This window comes from Typopeltis vanoorti, chromosome 12, assembly GCF_054136105.1.
Source record: "Typopeltis vanoorti isolate ZY-2024b chromosome 12, IOZ_Tvanoo_1.0, whole genome shotgun sequence".
NCBI classification, from domain to species: Eukaryota; Metazoa; Arthropoda; class Arachnida; order Uropygi; family Thelyphonidae; genus Typopeltis; species Typopeltis vanoorti.
This window is the reverse complement of record NC_143560.1, coordinates 78,122,109-78,142,206: the sequence shown is the minus strand read 5'-3', so window position 1 is coordinate 78,142,206 and position 20,098 is coordinate 78,122,109. Positions and strand designations below refer to the sequence as shown.

The window sequence follows — 20,098 nt, the reverse complement described above, 5'->3', positions numbered from 1 at the left end:
TTGCTAATCTTTCCTTGCCCGTTCTGTTTAAGTGACCATACCACCTGAGATTAACTAACACATTCCTGGATGCTGACAATGTCAAGTTCTTTCCTAATATCCTTGTTTTTAATATGATATTGCCATTGATGCCATCCGTTCATGCCTCTAATCTTTCTCAGGACTCTCATATCTGCGATCTCTAGTCTTTGGTCAAGTGTTTTACTTTCTGACACAGCTCTCAGATCCATAAGTTAAAACTGGTTTGAACACTGTCTTGTATACAGCTAATTTAGTGTTCCGACTAATTTCTCTCTTGTTCCATATGAATTTATTCAATTGACTGCCTACTATACCAGCTTTGTTGATTCTGTTGTCTATTTACATATTTAATTTACCGTTTTCACTAAAAATCATGCCTAAGTAGTTGAAATGTTTTACTTGTTCCACAGGTTCCCCGTTCACAACACAGTTGACGTTTTCAACAATTCTACCTATTTTCTTTGTCTTTTTAATGCTGACCTTCATACCATATCGATTACAACAGTTATTCAATTTAGTCAGGGAATTTTGCAAACTTGCAGCAGATTTATTTAGAAGTATAACATCGTCCTCATAAAGCAAACAGCTGACATCTCCAATTCTGATATCATGTTTAATACCACTTTCCTTCATAATGTGATCCATATAGATAATGAATTACGGAGGGGATAATTTACAACCTTGTCTCACACTAGATTTAACATTCAACCATCTTCCTGTACTTCCTTCAATTCTAACTGCTGACTTACAACTCAAATAAAGACTAAGTATTGCTTGATATAATGCCCCATTGACACCATATAACGGTAGCGTATTGAATAGCTTCTCTCTTGGCACCTTGTCATATGCCTTTTCCAAATCGACAAAACTTAAATACAGATCTTTGTTAGATTATCATGATTTCTTCACTATTTGTCGTAAAGTGAAGATCTGATCCTGACAGCCTCTATTTGGATTGAATCCAGCTTGTTCTTCACCAAGCTTTTCTTCCACTATTTTTCTCAACCGTTTCTCAAGTATACTTGCATAGATCTTGCCAGGAACAGTCAGTAGGGAAATACCTCAGTAGGGTAATTCTCACATTCATTTTATTTCCCTTTTTATATATGGGTACTATTAGAGCTGTACTCCAATCATCGGGAATTCATCCCTCTGTCCAGGCTTTCTGAACTATGCAATGCAGCCACTGTAAGACTTTTATACCACCATACTTCAGCATTTCTGGTCGAATATCATCTACTCCTGCTGCCTTTCCACATTTCAAGCCTTTGATGGCTTTTTCTACTTCAAGTATGGATATGTATTCCTGATTGTATGCCTGTTGAGTGTTTTTTACCACTGTGCTCTCACTGCTTGTTTCATTCAGTAATTTTTCAAAGTAATTACTCCATACTTCAAGGATATCTTTTTCTCTTGTTTTCATGCACCTTTATCATCTGTAACTCCTTTTACAGCACTCTTTCCTCCATTTCTAAGCTTCAACAACAACCTCCAGAATATCTTACCAACTTCTTGATATTTATTTTCTATGTTTTTGCCGAAGTCCTCCCATGACTTTCGTTTTGCTAGTTTTACACAGTGTTTCGCTTTCTTACATTTGTCTCTGTATTCTCTAAGAGCAAAAACTGACTTGTTTGCCAGGAACTTTTGATATGCTTTCTTCTTTTCCTTCACTGCCTGTTTAACTTCCTGTGTCCACCATGGAGTTCTGATTTTTCTATCCTTGCAGACAACCTCACCACATGCCTCTCTGGCTGAATCAGTCAGATTTTTCTCCAAGGTTTGGTTCCTGTTCTCAGACTCTTTCATTTTTTCTTCAATAATCTTTGTGTATTTTAGTCTGCAGTTCACATCTGAGAGCTGCTCAACTTTTATTCGCTTTAAAACTTTCTTATGGGTGGGATGCAACAAATGATACCAATTTCTATAGTGTTCAATGTGAACATGTTAAAGGTTTATACAAACACATCTCCAAATCACTTAGGTCCATTGTATCTTAGTGGCCTTTTGCCTGCACAACAAACTTCTTTTTTTTAGGCATTGTAAAGAATAGTTTTCCCCATTGGCCTACTCTGACATTAAACAAATTCATTGTTTGTGGGTCTGATCTCAGATTGGCAGGTCTGTAGCTGTTCATCATGAGGAAATCTAAATTGTATTAAATTTCATGAACCACGACAATCTAGATTTGATGAACTTGCCATCTCCTCCAAACACAGGATCCTTTTGAAGAAGATTAAAGTGTTACATAATTTTATTATTATTATTATTCATGTAATGGTTTTATAAAACTGTGAAACTCGTTGCATTGCTCTTATCTAAATAGATCCAGTGGGGCTAAGGTTTTATCTCCAGCTACTTTTTTTAATGCTGTTAGAGCTTTAGCACAGTTCTACTCTTCATGTTTATATTAATGCCATGTGTACACTGTTAATTCTTCAGTTGTTTTCGCTTTGTATCTTGTTCAGTATTTAAATTTTATGCTAATGATACTCTTAATACTCAGGTGAAAACTATATATAAGTGAATCTTCTCACATAAGTCTTCAATTGTTATTTCTTCTAAGGTTTTTCATATTTCCCATAGGCTGATTGTAGGTAGGCCTTCATGAATGCCTGAGTAAACTTAGAAAGTTATGCTCCTTTATTACATGAGCAAAGTGGATATTAGATCCAGCATTATTTCAAAGCCGAATGTAGAAACTATGAAAGTTCCATAAGTTGACCAGAGAGCTTGCAGGAATTCATTCCTTGGCATCCCCAAGTTGCCTTAGAGCTGTGAAATGATGCTAGATCTAATATTCACTTTGCTTATGTAATTTTGCATTGCCAAACTGATGCCTTTCGGCTCTTTATTTTAGTAATTACTTTTATGTGCCATCCAAGAGTTCGCTTATGAAAAATATATTTCTCTGACATTTCAAGTTCCTTAGTAATAAACCAAGAGTTTTTGCTCTCTTAAGGTTTTCTACCTGGCCTCTTAAGAGAATCAACCAGTTTGAAACAGCTGTCAGGCCAGTGAAACCTTATCAAAATGGACTAATAAAAGGCATAAAAGGCGAATATATAGATGCTTGAGCAGTGCCTATGTCTTTTAAGTAGTCCACACTAAGGCAACTTGGGGATGCTGAGGAATGTATCCCCGCAAGCTCTCTGGTCAACTTATGAAACTTGCATAGTTTCTACATTCAGCTTTGAAATAATGCTGGATCTAATATCCACTTTGCTTGTGTAATTTTGCATTGCAAAACTGAAGTGTTTTGGCTTTTTTAGTAAACGTTCCTTTATATTTGTCTCTCATATTAGACATGTAGATCCAACCTATTGTTTTTGGCTAAGCCTCAGATATCAATGCTGACAACCATTATACATTCAGCTTGTGCCTTTGTGCAATCTGATTTTTCATGCGAGAATACTAAATTTAGAATTATCAATTTTTCTTTGATCTTCTTTGGCCTAATGTTTCTTTACCTCATTCAGCAAGTTCGAAGAGATGCAGAAGTATTTGCTGCAACTAGTGATCTGATTGCAGAACATCCTATACTGGTCAGAATGCTAGATAATCCTTCTCTTTCTCTCAAACACCCTTGATTATTTCTTATATAATGCCCCTCCTTAGTGTATTGTAGATGTTACCTCTCTCTTCTCAGTAACTTGTGCAGCTTTCCTGAAGAAGACCCATGCCTCAGCTATAGTACACCCACTGTTTGTAGATCTCTGCTTGGCATTTTGCCAAGCATAGTCGATTCATGCTGAAGGGGAGAAAGAAATGAAGGATATACGAATTGGTCGCCAACATGTGTAATCACGTGCTTTCTTGTCTGTTGCAGTACTAGTTGTAGATTGATTTTTGTTGTCGCTTTTTTGCATTTTTTTTTATTATTAATTTGTACAATGTATCCAGTACAGTCAACAAGTTCTGCTGTTAAACGTTTCAGTAGCTCTTGCAAAAGAATATTGAATAATGTGCTGACATTCTGCGAAAAAGAATCGTTAAAAGGCAGTCTCCTTGTTCCCCTTTCTCAAGTCATAAAATGTGCAAGTGCAATTCGGGCGTATCGGGGTCGACTGTTAAAAGAATTCATAGGGAATCAAAAGGCGAAGGTAAGCCAAAATTTAAATCTCCTAAAAAAAAAAAAAGCACCAGAGAAAGAAAACCATCGAAACCATAGCTTTGAATGATTTTGATGTAGACGTTATAAGAAGAACAATTCACGAATTTTACGTGGCCGAGAAAAGAGTGCCAACTGTTCCGAAATTGATTCCTGTGCTTAAGGAAAAAATTAATTTTCCTTGGAAAAGAGAAACTTTAAGGAAAATACTTCATGAAATCGGATTTTGTTTTAAATAGTCCCAGAATAAAAGTAAACTTATCATGCAGCAAAGTGACATTGTTTTATCTAGAACGCAGTATTTGAGAGCAATACGACATTTTAGGGAGGAGAAAAGACTGATTGTGTATCTAGATGAAACTTGGATTGATAGTAATTTCACTTATGGAAAATGTTGGCAGTCTAAAGAAGAAGAATGTGGAATGCTACAAACCAGAAATGCCTCACAGCGCATAATAATTTTGTGTACGGGTGGAGAAATGGGTTTTTTACCAAATTCAAACTTGCTATACAAAGCCAATTCAACTACTGGAGATTACCATGGGCAAATGAATTCTACGATCTTCGAAAAGTGGGCAGAAGAAAAACTGATTCCAAACCTTCCTAAAAATGCTGTTGTTATAATTGATAATGCTCCATATCACTCTATTCGATTAAACAAAATTCCAAATTGGTTTAATAAGAAGCAAGTTCTTATGGATTGGCTCTCTGCAAATAACATTTCTCATTCCCCAGATATGCGATAAATTGAATTGCTTAATTTGGTCAATAGAAACTCACTCACAACTAAACTATTTAAATTCAACACAATGCTCAAAGAGCATGGATTTCTAGCTTTGAGGCTACCACCATATCATTGTGATATTAATACTATTGAGTATGTTTGGGCAGAAGTGAAAAGTTTCATTCGCCATTGCAACGTAACTGGGGATATTGACATGTCGAAACTTTTTAAGCTTTCAGAACAGGCGACTGAAAGTATTACAGTTCAAAACTGAAGAAAATATTGCTCTCATGTCGCCTCATTGGAAAATATGTATTGGTACAAAGACGGAATTATCGAAGAATTATGCTAATCTTTGGTGATCAGTTTAAGTGAAAGTGATGGTGATTCAGATGACTATGAAGATTAAAAGGATTTGATAATGATGTTTTCTCCAACCTTTTTTTTTTTTTTTTTTTTGCATAGGTTTGTTAAAAGAGTCACAACAAGTCATAAATAATTAATCAGTTTAGGACATTAAAGTGTCTCAGTTCTCTCAACTGTAAGTTTAGAATATCTAAGTTCATTTGAAATCTGAAAACAAACCCCAACTCAACATCACCAGAGTTAAAGATCGATACTATCAACATAAGAAGCCTGAATGGCAAAGAAATGAAACTAGCTGAGGAATTAGATAAGTACCAGATCGACATAATAGGGATGACTGAATCAAAAAAGACAAACTGGTGAGATCTTTTTGAGCAATAAATACAAAATGTTATATTCAGGCAATGAAAATCAAGGAAAAGAAGGAGTAGCCATAGTATTCAACACAAAATACGAGGCTAATCTTCTTGAATGAGCAGTCAGTCTCAAGTAGAGTAATGTGGGCAAATATGAGAATGGGGAACTGGACAATGAGACTTATTTGTGCCTATGGTCCCACAGAAGGTTCTACTAAGGTAGAAGTGGAGGAATTTTTTGAGGCTTTAGAAAAAGCAACTAACATAATGAAAAAGGAAAAGTTGGTCCTTGTTGGGGATCTAAATAACAGAGTAGGAAATTATTGTGAGACATACAGAAATATTTTGGGAAAATTTGGAGAAAAGAGCAAAGCTAATAATAATGGCAAATATCTGTTGGATTTCTGCTCAGGACATGGACTGGTTATTACTAACACCATGTTCCAACATAAAAATGTACACAAATTCACATGGAGAGAAGAGGCAAGAAATAAGAAAAGTCTCATTGACTATGTTATTGTTGATAGTGATGTTTTCTCCCTGGTGCAAGACACCAGAGTGTACAGTGGATTTCAAATTGGAAGTGATCACTATTTAGTCTTGAGCAGGATAAAATTGAATTTCATATTGAAAAGAATAGCATGTAAGAAGGTTTTAAAGCGAATAAAAGTTGAGCAGCTCTCAGATGTGAATTGTAGACTAAAATACACAAAGATTATTGAAAAAAAAAAAACGAAAGAGTTTGAGAACAGGAATCAAACCACCTTGGAGATTCAGTGGCAAACTCTGAAGAAAACATTGATTGATTCTGCCAGAGAGGCATGTGGTGAGGTTGTTGCAAGGATAAAAAAAATCAGAACTCCCTGGTGGACACAGGAAGTTAAAGAGGCAGTGAAGGAAAAGAAGAAAGCATATCAAAAGTTCCTGTCAAATAAGTCAGCTTGTTCTCTCAGAGACAAATGCAAGAATGCTAAACACTGTGTAAAACTAGCTAAACAAAAGTCATGGGAGGACTTTTGCATGAACTTAGAAAATAAATATCAAGAAGGTGGCAAAATATTCTGGAGGTTGTTGAAGAAGCTTAGGAATGGAGGAAAGAGTGCTGTAAAAGGAGTTAGAGATGATAAAGGTGACATGAAAACGGGAGAAAAAGATATCCTTGAAGTATGGAGTAATTACTTTGAAAAACTGCTAAATTAAACAAGCAGTGATGACAGCGCAGTGGTAAAAAACACTGACCAGGCATGCAGCCAGGAATACATATCCATACTTGAAGTAGAAAAAGCCATCAAAGGCTTGAAATGTGGAAAGGCAGCAGGAGTAGATGATATGCGACCAGAAATGCTGCAGTATGGTGGTATAAGAGTCTTACAGTGGCTACACTGCATAGTTCAGAAAGCCTGGACAGAGGGACGAATTCCTGATGATTGGAGTAGAGCTCTCATAGTACCCATATATAAAAAGGGAAATAAAACTGAATGTGAGAATTACAGAGGTATTTCCCTACTGAGTGTTCCTGGCAAGATCTATGCAAGTATACTTGAGAAACGGTTGAGAAGAATTGTGGATAAAAAGCTTGGTGAAGAACAAGCTGGATTCAGGCCAAATAGAGGCTGTCAGGATCAGATCTTCACTTTACGACAAATAGTCGAGAAAGCATGGGAATATAACAGAGCTCTGTATTTAAGTTTTGTCGATTTGGAAAAGGCATATGCCAAGAGAGAAGCTATTCAATACGCTACAGTTATATAATGTAAATGGGGCATTATATCAAGCAATACTTAGTCTTTATTTGAGTTGTAAGTCAGGAGTTAGAATTGAAGGAAGTACAGGAAGGTGGTTTAATGTTAAATCTAGTGTGAGACTAGGATATACATTATCCCCTCTGTTATTCATTATCTATATGGATCACATTATGAAGGAAAGTGGTATTAAATATGATATCAAAATTGGAGATGTTAATATCAGCTCTTTGCTTTATGCGAACGATGTTATACTTCTAAATAAATCCGCTACTAAGTCTGCAAGATTCTCTGACTAAATTGAATAGCTGTTGTAATAGATATGGTATGAAGGTCAGCAATAAAAAGACAAAGACAATGATAATAGGCAGAATCATTGAAAATGTCAACTGTGTTGTGAATGGAGAACCTGTAGAACAGGTGAAAAATTTCAGCTACTTAGGCACGATTTTTACTGAAGATGGTAAATTAAATATAGAAATAGACAACAGAATCAGCAAAGCTGGTATGGTAGGAAGTCAATTGAATAAATTCATATGGAATAAGAGAGAAATTAGTTGGAACACTAAATTAGCTGTATACAAGACAGTGTTCCAACCAGTTTTAACTTATGGATCTGAGAGCTGGGTCAGAATTAAAACACTTGACCAAAGACTAGAGACCGCAGATATGAGAATCCTGAGAAAGATTAGAGGCATGAACAGATGGCATCAATGGCAATATCATATTAAAAATGAGGATATTAGGAAAGAACTTGATATTGTCAACATCCAGCAATGCGTTAGCAGAGTTGATCTCAGGTGGTATGGTCACTTAAACAGAATGGGCGAAGAAAGATTGGCAAAACAAGTGTTCTCTGCCAGGTTGGCAGCAAAACGACCCAGAGGAAGACCAAGATATAGGTGGATTGATACGGTACAAAGTGCCTTAGATGATAGAAATATAAGATCTGATAATGTTGGAGTCTTGACAAGTAACAGACTAATTTGGAGGAGGATTGTAGATAGGAAGTTAGTAATGATGTAATTTTTTTCATGTAGTACTATCATATCCTGTACACCCCTTGAGGGTACATGGCAGGAATTTGATGATGATGACGTTCATTTGAAAAAAATTTCTGTTTTTCTGTATAATTATTTTTATTTTATAGAAAACTTTCTTAAAAATAAATTTTGTTAAATTTTTATTTTATGCTGTACCTTTTTTAATTTGTTAATACTCTACGTAGATTTTTCCAACTATTATACAAGCAAAATAATTACACTTTAAAAACTACTACTTCTTATTGTGCTATCTTCTATTGAAAGTCATCGACCATCTTGGCGAACAAACTGCGCTCTTGTGCTAATCTGAGCAGTTGTGCACTGCTCTTTCCTGTCCACGTCTTGATGTTGTCAAACCATGATATTCTTTTTCTTCCTCTAGTTCCTTTGCCACCAATTCTTCCTATCAAAATAGTTTGTAGAAGTTGGTATTTGCTGTTTCTCATGATGTGGTCAAGATATGATGTTTTTCGTTTCCTGATTATTTGTATGTTTAGCTTTGCCAATGGATTTTAAGACATCTTCATTGGTAATTTTTTCTGTCCATGATATCTTTAGCATTCTTCTGTATAGCCACATCTCAAAGGCTTCGATTTTCTTGATGGTTGTCGCCTTCAATGTCCATGTTTCAACTCCATAGAGCAGAATAGACCACACATAGCATTTCAGCATTCGGCATCTGACTTCCATGTTTAGGTCTTTATTGCAGAATAGTGTTCTCATTTTCATGAAGGACTGCCATGCAACTTCAATCCTTGTCTTTATATCTATTTCTGGATCCCACTGTTCATTAAGCCAGCAACCAAGATATTTATATCTTGACACTTGATCAATATTTTTCCCATTGAGTGTCAGTTTCATTGATGAGGCTGGATGTTTGCTGATGATCATGTATTTTGTCTTGTTGATGTTTATATTTATTCCCATTCTTTGGCTTTCTATGTATACTCTGTCAATGAGTTTTTGGAGATCCATAATATTATCTGCAATTAGCACAGTGTCATCTGCATATCGAAGGTTGTTAACAATCTTTCCATTTATTGTGATTCCCTCTGAATATTCTTCCAATGCTTTTTTAAAGATTACTTCTGCATATATGTTGAACAGGAGTGGTGAGAGCACACATCCTTGTCTCACTCCTCTTTTGATGTTAATATCACTGGTGGTAATGTTGTCTAATTGAATGGTAGCTGACTGATTCCAATACAGATTTGTTATTAGTGTTATCTCTTGTTCGTCTAGCCTTATTTGTTGAAGGACTTCTATTAAGTTAGTGTGTCTGACTTTGTCGAATGCTTTTTCAAAATCTATGAAACACATAAAGACAGATTTCTGTTTTTCTATGCATTTTTGTATCAATATTTGGGTACAGAAAAGGGCCTCTCTAGTACCAAAACCATTCCGAAAGCCGAATTGTGTTTCACTTAGAGTTTCTTCACTTTTTCTATAAATACGATTCTGAATTACTTTCAAAAATATTTTTAATGTTTGGCTCATTAGACTAATAAGTCGGAAGTCACCACAGGAATTTGCTTTGGGTTTCTTTGGGACAGTGATAAATGTAGATTTGAGCCAATCTGATGGAAATTCATCACTTTCATATATTTTATTAAATAGTTTTTCAAGAAGTTTGATGTTATCTGGTTCTATTAATTTTAAAAATTCTGTTTGCACACCATCTGGTCCACTGGCTTTTCCTGTTTTACTTGTTCGTATAGCATTCTCTATTTCGCATTTCATGATTGCTGGTCCTTGAATGTTATCTTTTATATTTATAAGCTTCTGTCTAGTATCATTGAAAAGTTCTGTTACATATTTTATCCAAATCTGTGCTTTATTCTCTTCTTCTAGAACTATTTTTCCATTTTCATCTCTTAGAGACACTGTTTGCTTTTTCCTCAGTTTTCCAGAAATTTCGTTGATTTTCTTATACAGATTGAAATTATCATGTTTCTTCTGAAGCAGTTCAATTTCAGTACATAAATTTTTCATCCAATTTTCCTTGGCTTCTTTTATTTTTTTCTTGATGATGTTATGTGTTTCTGTATACCTGGCAAGGTCTTTGTTTTTGTACATTCTTCTTGTATCAATAAGAGAAAGAATCTCATCTGTCATCCATTCCTGTTGTTTTATATTATTTACATAACCTACTTCTTCAATACTTGTTGTTACGATGGCATTCTTTAAGCTATTCCAAAGAGATTCCACACTTTTATTTTCTTCTATGTTAATCTGTTGTAATCGCAGGTTAAGCTGTGTCTTGGCACTTTTATTTATGTTTGGGTCTTTCAGTTTTTCTGCATCAATTTTCTTTTTCTTCTTTTGTGATTTTTTAGCTGATTTTAATCTAAGACGTACTTCTGCAACTGTGGGATTGTGGTCTGATGAGATATCTGCTCCAGGATAAGTCTTTGCACTCTTTATACTACTGTGGAATCTTTTATTTATCAGTATATAATCAATTTGATTTCTGACAATGTTATGTTGGTTATCTTGAGGCAATTTCCTTCTGGGTGGAAGCTTAAACCAGGTATTTGCTATAATGCTTAAAAACTACAATGTTTATAAAAGAAAAGCTAAATTTTCCGACCTGTAATAATAAACAAACTCATTCCAGAAGCTGATTGATTACCCTATTATCGGAATGGATTCTCCTTTTTGGGACATGCGTCGAAGGGTCTCCAATCTGTGGGCGAACTATACTCTCAATAACTGTGTGTCCTTTGGCACTGTAGCAATACCAAGTGGAATGACCTCCCTGATTCTTCTCTCTTTCGATGGTCAGACTATTGTTTACGCTCTTCTAATTCAAATACCTGCTCTGAACAAGTTATAGAAATTATCCTTGCTGAAATGAAGGCTTTCATTCTTTATTCCAATCAAAATTCCCATCTATTCTATAAGCTATGGTTTGCAACAGGTGTGTCCAGACAGCTCAAGAAAACAAATCAACCTCAGAAATGTACAGAGGTGCATTTTCTAATCTAGAAGTGAGAAGAACAATTAGCTTGAGACAAAAGCTTTAGCTTTTTCTCAGCCTACACTGAACAACAACACTATATATACAATCAATGCAAAACAACTCAACAAATCCAAATGTGACTCTTAAACAACCAAATGTGGAAAATGTACCTATTATACAAATGGTACTCGTGCCTTCTGGTTCCTTGCAAAATTATTAGGCACAACTTCTGCTTCCACAAATTTTTCTCTTTCTTTCATCTGAATGATACCACTGTAAACATCACCTGAAGATAAAGCTAATCTTCATTCTCTTTCAACTCCTTCATAGAAGACCAAGGCAAATCACTTCCTACTATAAGAAATACTGTATGCCTCCTTTTTATATATATACTTCTGTAGTTGCTGCTGCAGATACATACTGCTGTAGTTGCTTACCACCAGGGGCTTGTGTTATAGTTTTGGAAGAAAGTGGAGGAATGGTGGTGGCCAGTTTGGCAGAACATTATAATGGAAATATCTATAGACGAGGTAGAAACAATTTCTATGAGGGTGACTGGAGTGAATCAGAGAGAAAGATAGGTTATCAGCTAATTGAACTTTCCTCTTCTGGATAGCATGAGGTCATAGGTTTTTAATGCACCATCTCGTACTCATGATTTATATTCCAAGGTCGAGCAGATTCGACATGTATACAGTGTTGGCAGTTGAAGGGGTAGTCTTGAAAGTTTTTTAGAGGCTGATGGATCTGTGGTTCTGTTTGTTGTAGGAGAATATGTTGAAAACAAGTCCAAGAAGAGAAATCAGACCTGTTTGGTGATCTGGGTATTATCAAAAATAAGAAGTGCAGTGAGATCTTTCTTGTAAGAGATAAGACAGGACTGTGTTTTGGAACATTAAAGTTCATGAGGATATTCTTGTTCCACTCAAGATTAGTAATGACATCAATGAATTTAATGCACTGGTTATGCAAAATCTCTTTAAGTTTCTAATCATTGTACTCTACAAAGTTTGTAAAATTATGAAGAAAAATGGAACTTACTGTTATTGGCAAAACTATGGATAGGATTTTAAATTAGTCATTGAAGGTTGGATATGTGCAAAGTAAGAGTGGATGGAAATACAGACCCCTGTGGCACTTCAGTCCCAGGGGTCTGTTATGGATATCTTAGGAGAAGCCATCAACTATGATGTGTAGTAGTGAATAGCCAGAAAGGAAGCTGAAACCCAACTGGAATGGGTAGAAAGTACACCATTTAATTAATCAGTCAGTGACCAGAAATACAAATTCTGCCACTGCAGATCTAGTCTGTATTACTCCCTCAAATCAGAATACCAGCTTAGGTATGTATCTCTGGTGGAGAATTTTGCTGATCTAGGTATGATGGTTGATAGAGATAAATAAAATAAAAAATTTCAAGAAACACATTTCAGGAGTTGAAGATTGTTCAGGTTATTGCTGCTATGATAAGAAATTGGTCCTACTATTGTTAAAGGATTGATCAGATCATCACTTGGGCTCTGTACAGATTTTGTCATTGATTTATATCATCATAAGGAAGCTCTTGAGAGGGTACAGAGATAAGTAGTAGCTAAGGTAATACTAGAACTTTAAAATGCTGGTTGAGGAAATGTAAGTCTGCAGTGCTTAGGATAGGGAAAAGAAATGATATGGTATTAACTTAAGTTGGTGGTGGAGGGAGCAAGAGAGCGAAGGAATCTGTCTGCAGAAGTTTTGTAAGAATGTGGTGAGCAGGAGAGTTAGTAATTATTTATTTATTTTTAATGGGGTAAATGAATTCCAAGTACTCCACTGATATGTTGCAGGTTGAGTGAGACCTAATGTGCATAATAAGAGTATATGCAAAATAATTATTATGCATATACATAATAACTGGTTTGCTTTTGTGTATCACAGTTGCTTTGTTTTAATCTGAGCAACCAGCTGACTCATATCCAGTAATTCAGATCATAATGTATAAAGCAGAAGAATCGCACATGGAAACAAAACATTTTTGGCTGTATGAAGAATCTGTTAGGAGATTTGCTTACATGCTTAAAAAGAAAGCTATTTAATGTGCATTATTTCCATGTTTTCGTATAGAAGTGAGACATGGGCAACAACTAAAAAACAGGAAGACAGATTGTATGTGTCCCAAAGAGCATTGGAGAGAAGAATATTCCATAACAAAGAAAAAGCCATAGAATAAGAAATATTAGAATTAAAGAAATTATTGGAGTAGAAGATATTGTGAAGTTTTGTACACCATGTAAATGGAGATGGACTGGCCATATTAGTAGATTTCCAGACGAAAGCTGAACAAAATTAAGCACTGATTTGATACTAAGGGAACAAAGGTCACCCAAGGACAAGATGGAAGGATGACCTACATGAAATTGTGGACATTGACTAAAAACATGCAGAACTGGAAAGCTATGGGATGCTTATATCCAGCAGTGGATGGAAAGAAGCTAAATAAGAAGAATACAAAAATAAGTTAAGTCACAACATGTAATTTTGAGAGCATGCTGTTGAAAAGGAAATCGAGAAATGGAATGGTGCAGATGGAACAACAACAGCATTGATTATGTGAGAATGGAGGAAGAGGTGAATATGTCTCTGAGAGTTACCATAAAGCAGGTAGCATTTAATCATATATGGAGAAAGTAGGCAGGATTTGTTGGTGAAGAGAGATTGAGGTATAGTGAAGATTGCAATTCAGAAGTGGCATGGATTGGACATGTTATAGGCCTTAAAACAAATGCCAAAAATGTATAAATTGGACCAAATGTTGTTGGTGTATGTATGGTTGAATGTGGTTGATGTACAAGGTGATCAAAATTTTAAATATCCGTGTTTAAGGCCTTGTGGAGTGTTATCAAGTGATCCAAATGGTGTGAAACTTTCCAGGAATATGTACATTGTCCTTTGCATTTCGTTAATTCTTGTTGATAATGAACTATTGTTGATAGGAATTGACTTGAAAAAGACACAAGTCTCTTCTCTTGTTGGTTACTTTGTTGTGCAACCAACCCTTTAAGTTCAGAACGATTTTTTAAATTTAGTCTTTAATTTGCAAAAGTAATCCACATCTTTTTATTTTATTTTATTTTTTTATTTGGATATTTTGTTCTTAAATGCTCAATCATTCTTGAAGGTTTCATTCCTTTGTTTGAGAACGTTTTTTTCACATATTAAGCATATTGGTAACTGCTCATTATTTATAGATGGAATAACTATATTTTAAATATTCACTTGAATATTGATGACGCTGTCTTTTTTCACTCATTTTAATGGGCTACAGTGCTACACAACGAAGTACCCCACATGATATCACTGGCTATATGCAAACTGCAAACCAGAGTTTTCAGATAGGCGTTAGGAAAAGTGGCAGATAAAGCTTATAAATGTAGTGGATTCTGCTAAAAATAGCCCAAATTAATTATTTTCAATGTAAAAATTCTCAAAAATAAGTAGCAAATAAATTTGAACAGTATTGCCAGACATACAATATCCTGAAAACAATGTTGCCAAACACACAATATAAATAGGGATGCTAGATTATGGATTTTTTGCTTTTATTATACTAGTAGTATTAAAACGCTTACTGCCCCCCCCCCCCAGCGTTCACAGCACCAGGGGGCTACCGCCTGGGGGTGGTGTGAGCATGCACACACGCACATTCAGATGAAACAGTGGATACCATATAATAGGAGTATATGTAATAAATCAGATACAGTAATTCAGCTTCAAGAAATGCTGAATTGCAGAGTATTGACCCTTATTTAATAAGCTACCTAAATTCGTAGTTACTTCTTACTACTAACATATTAGGGAGTAAAGCTAGCTTTATAAATGCTACAAAACGGAGAACAATCTCTTAAGTATGCTACTTCACTTGTAAATAGCATTTGAAAAACATTCTATCCAACTCAGAATTTATGTTCTTCCATAAATTTATGAAAGTTGTATATTGCAGAAGCATTCAAGAATATGTAAGCAGAGTTAAATCTAAGGTGGTATGGCTGCTTAAATAGAATGGGTGAAGAAAGGTTAGCAAAACAGGTGTTATGGTAAGAAGCAGATCCACAGGAAGAACAAGGTCTAGGTGGATTGATTCAGTCAGAAGTGCCTTAGAAGCACAAAATGTTAGATATGACAATATTGGAGAGCTCGCAAGTAATAGATTGATTTGGAGGAAAATTGTTGATGGGTGATTAATAATAATGTAAACTTAATCATGTAGTGCTGTCATAGTAACCTGAACACCCTTTGGGAGTAAATATCAGGAAATTGATCATAATGATGATGGTATATTGCATAACCTGTGAAGGTGTCTGTGTTGATTCCATTAGATCTCATGTAGCATCTTTGTTAAATTTATTCTTCTTTACTATATAGATATTAAAATTTTTTCTGAGGAATATATTTTTATTACTGATAGCCAGTATCGATCATGTTGACTTTAAGAAAACATCAGCTTACCTCCTCTTCAGTGAGCACAAAAATTAAGCTAATGAATGATATTAAGTTGAACACTGATTTTCCTTCTCATTAGACACCTCTCCTTTTCTTTCTCTCTCAGTTATTGTACTCTTCTCCAGTGCATGAGATCATTTCCTGAAAAAAGATATATATATATAATATTTATTTATTTTTTAGAATGGTGAAAGATTTTCATGCAGTAGGTAATACTCTTCAAATCAGAAAGCTTCTTCAGGTCTTAGGTCAAGATTTTACTTTATCTCATAATCCAAACAGTCGCAAGGGTGGTCTCATAGGTCTAGCTGCCATGGCAATTGCTCTTGGAAAGGTAAGTTGAGGAGAAAATTCTGCTTTTTAAATATATATAAAAATAATGGTAAGTAGTATAAATTAAAGATGCCAAGAAATTATATTCTTGGTTTCATCCTTTATCAAAGTGCATGTGAAGTAACTTCATGACTAGGCTACTTGTATTTAGAGGCTAATGACTTTACATCTATTGCCTTTGGAATTCAGTTTGCAAAGCCTTGTGAATGGGAGGAAGAGAGGGGATATGATTGAGACATTTAAGTTAGTAAAGGGTTATTACCAGGTTAATGTGGAAGAAAGTTTTCATAGAATAGGAGAAGGAGATACTCCCCATGCAAAGAATATTGAATGAGTTTAAAGCATGGTTTGATGGGTTTTGTGTAACAGTGTTTTCCTTCCATGATGAGTCCTTTGACTCCATGAGGTCTAGTGTTAATCATAAGAAATAATAATAATTGTGAAATCATGGCAATAAAATTAGGATTTGTATTTCAGTTCAGTAAATCTGGAAAAGCCATATGCAATGGTGATGAGAAACTTTTAGAAACACTACAATTTTACATCCTGGTTATGCAGTAACTGAAATGTTATGTTGATCACTACATAGCCTGGATTACATTGTAAATCAGTAATTAGAACCAAAGGAAGTACAGGAAGATGGTCTGATGTAAAATCAGTTAAGGCAAGGATGCATTCTGTCTCCACTCTTATTCATGATCTACATAGATCACATTATGAAGAATGTTGACATTAAACCTGGTATTAAATTTGGAAACATTAATCTAGGCTCTTTTCTTTATGCAGATAATGTTATTACCCTTAAAAATCTAGTATGCCTAGATTTTTAACTAAACTGAAATAATCCAATTTAAACTAAATTGAATAACTGCTGTAACAAAAATTGACATGATAATCGCCATTAAAAAGACAAAACTATAAAAAATAAGCAGGAACATTGAATAATACATCATTTGTGTTCTAAATGTGGAACCTATAAAACAAGTAAATATTTCAGCTATTTAGGTGCAATTTTTAATGAAGATGATAAATTAAATATGGAATAATAGAGAAATTAATCAAAACACTAAACCAGCCGTATCCAAGGTGTTCAAACCAATATCGACTTATGGATCTGAGAGCTTGTTTAAAAATTGAACATTTGATTCAAGACTGGAGATTCCAGATACGAGAGTTCTGAGGGAAAAAAAATATTAGGGAGTGAAGTGAATAGATGGAATCAATAGCAGAATCATATTTAAAATGAAGATATTAGAAAGGAACTTGATGTTAGCATTCAGAAATATGTGACAGATCTAATCTCAGCTGATATGATTACCTAACAGAGTGAGAGGGGAAAAAGGTTAGAAGAAGGCAGAAAAAACTCCCAGTTAAAGACCAAAATGTAGGTGGATTTGTGTAGCTAGGTGGCTCTTAGAAGGCTGAAATAGAGGATCTGACAGATAAGACTAATTTGGAGAAAAATTATTCACTCAAAGTTAGTAATAATAAAAACTTTTCACACTGGATGTCACACTAGAACTGTCACACTTTGAATATCCTGTACACACTTCTTCTTCTGCAGCTTTTCCCACTTAAGTAGGGTCGCTGTTTGTGATGTCTCCTCCACATCTTCCTGTCTTGGGCTAAAGCCACATCGAAGTTCTTCATCCTCAAGTCCTCCTCCTCCATCTCTTCTTTGGCGGTCCGCACTTCCTCTTCCCCTGCACATCCATCTGCATGACCTTTCTTTCCACATACTTTTCCTCCCTCCTCATCACATGACCAAACCATCTCAACCTTGTCTCCTGTATCTTTGCTCCTAAGTTCGTAACTTTCACCGTTTCCCTTACATAGTTATTTCTCAGATGATCCTTTCTGGTCACACCGCACATCCACTTAAGCATTCTCATCTCTGCTACCTCCATCCTGCTGATGTTATTTTTCCTCAGGGCCACAGTTTCCAAAGCATACGTCATAGTTGGTCTCACTACTGTCCTGTAAATTTTGCCTTTTAGATTGATTGGCACCATCTTATCACATAGCACTCCAGCCATCTCTCTCCAGTTCCTCCATCCTGCATCCCACTTCCTTCTCAGCCTCACCATCCTGTTTCATTGTTGAACCTAATTATATATAAATTAAAACAAAGCAGTATGAATGGTGGCCAATAAAAACTGAAATAATTGCTTAGTCCTTAAGTCAGGGTTTGCTGGAAAACTTAAACTAAGTGGGCCAAATGTGTGCCATCCAAATTCATGGGATTTTTATGCCACCATTATTGTTAAGATTTAGGATGGTTAATCAAAAATTCACAGGCTTCTTTAAATTTGCATTCATACCAGATTTTGTATGATGTAAAGAACAGATACTTTTCCAATCAATTTGGTGTAGTGTTAAGTGTGTGATCTGAGAGGCCTTCTTCGCCAAAATTGTTAAATTTGCTATGTTGTTTATGTTCTTTTTATACAAATAGGGATTGTACATTCAGTACAATATTCACCAATATAAGGTATGTTACAGATGTAATAGATATAAACTACAGGGTGAGCCAATGGGGGGCGGGGATCCTTAGAGTAGTTGAATATGTTTTATAATTTTATAGGTGGTTTAAAAGTGGCATTAAGATTATAAAGGTGTAGAAGTTATTTATTTTTTCCGACAACCCTTTAATGTATAGGATAGCTACGACTTCACTGTAATCTATATTACATGTATTTTTTGATAAATTTTATGAAGAACTTTATTGATAGTATTTTTTTGCTAAAGCCATTATTTATAAATGTATTGCTAATAATTTGTAATTCTTGTTTAAGAGCTTGTTCATTAGAGCAAATTGTTATAGCTCTGATTTTGAAGGTGTTAATGACTCCAAGTTTTTTCAAAGGGTGGTGGTATGAGTTAGCATGCATATATTGGCTGGTATGGGTAGGCTTGCAGTAGACAGTGTTCCGATTTTCAATTTCAATAGTTTGTATGCACTCATGTTGTTTGTTCAGGTAGCTGAGGAAGGCGTTCAATATTTGGCGGTGGTGTGGCCAGATAACGAAAACTTCATCAATGTATCTATGCCAAACTGTAGGTTTTAAAGTAAAGGATTCTAGATCATGTTGCTCAAAATCTTCCATGTGAAAGTTAGCACTGTGTGTGTGTGTGTGTGTGTGTGTGTGTGTGTGTGTAGAGGGGGAGTGGTGGTAAGCCCATGGCCGTACCTTCTTTTTTTAGGTAAAAATTATTTTGCCACACAAAATAACATAGTAAGTGGGCAAAGAGAGCCATAATGTTGGATGGAAATTTCTTCTCTAAGAGAAGAATTGTGTCACTGATTGGGACATTTTGTGAAACGGTCAGAAACATCAAAAAACTGACTAATAAATCATCTTTGCCGAGTGTTATGTTTTTAATTTTGTTTATGAAGTGTTGTGTGTTCTTTATATAGGAGGGGGAATGACTACCAACTCCTTGAGTGTTGATCCTAATTTCTTAGCTAGGTAATAATTTGGACTGTCTATACTCTCAGCTATTGTCCTAAGTGGAACGTTATGTTTGTGTACCTTGAGAACACCGTATATTCTGGAAGAACGGGCGTAATGTTTTTTAACATTGTCCGATGGCCAAGAAGTGACAGACTTAAGTAATGTCACAGTTTTTCTTTTCTTAATCCTGTTAGTCAGATTATAGTTCACAAGAAATGAGCATCAACGCTCAAGTAGTTGGTAGGTCATTCCTCCTCCTATATAAAGAACACATGACGTTTCATAAACAAAATTAAAAACACAATATTTGGCAAAGATAATTTATTAGTCAGTTTTGACATTTCTGCCCTTTTTCCAAATGTCCCAATCAATGACACAATTCTTCTCTTACAGAACAAATTTCCGACCAACATTATGGCTCTCTTTGCCCACGTACTACATTCTGGTTACTTCATGTGCCAAAATAATTTTTACCTACAAAAAGAAGGTACGGCCATGGGCTCACC

The 20,098-nt window shown here is 35.2% G+C and overlaps 1 protein-coding gene across 3 annotated transcripts in view; it reads left to right on the top strand.

Annotated features, from left to right (window-relative positions):
* The window catches only part of LOC150100911 (protein VAC14 homolog), a 315,351-nt gene that overhangs the window by 17,420 nt on the left and 277,833 nt on the right, over nt 1-20,098 (top strand). For all 3 annotated transcript variants that reach the window (XR_016549127.1, XM_090401162.1, XM_090401163.1), the window contains exon 2: nt 15,988-16,138. Coding sequence is in view for 2 of the 3 variants with exons in the window: in XM_090401162.1 (XP_090257288.1) it covers nt 15,988-16,138 (151 nt within the window). In the remaining variant the exon portion in view is untranslated. The remainder of the gene's footprint in view (nt 1-15,987; nt 16,139-20,098) is intronic.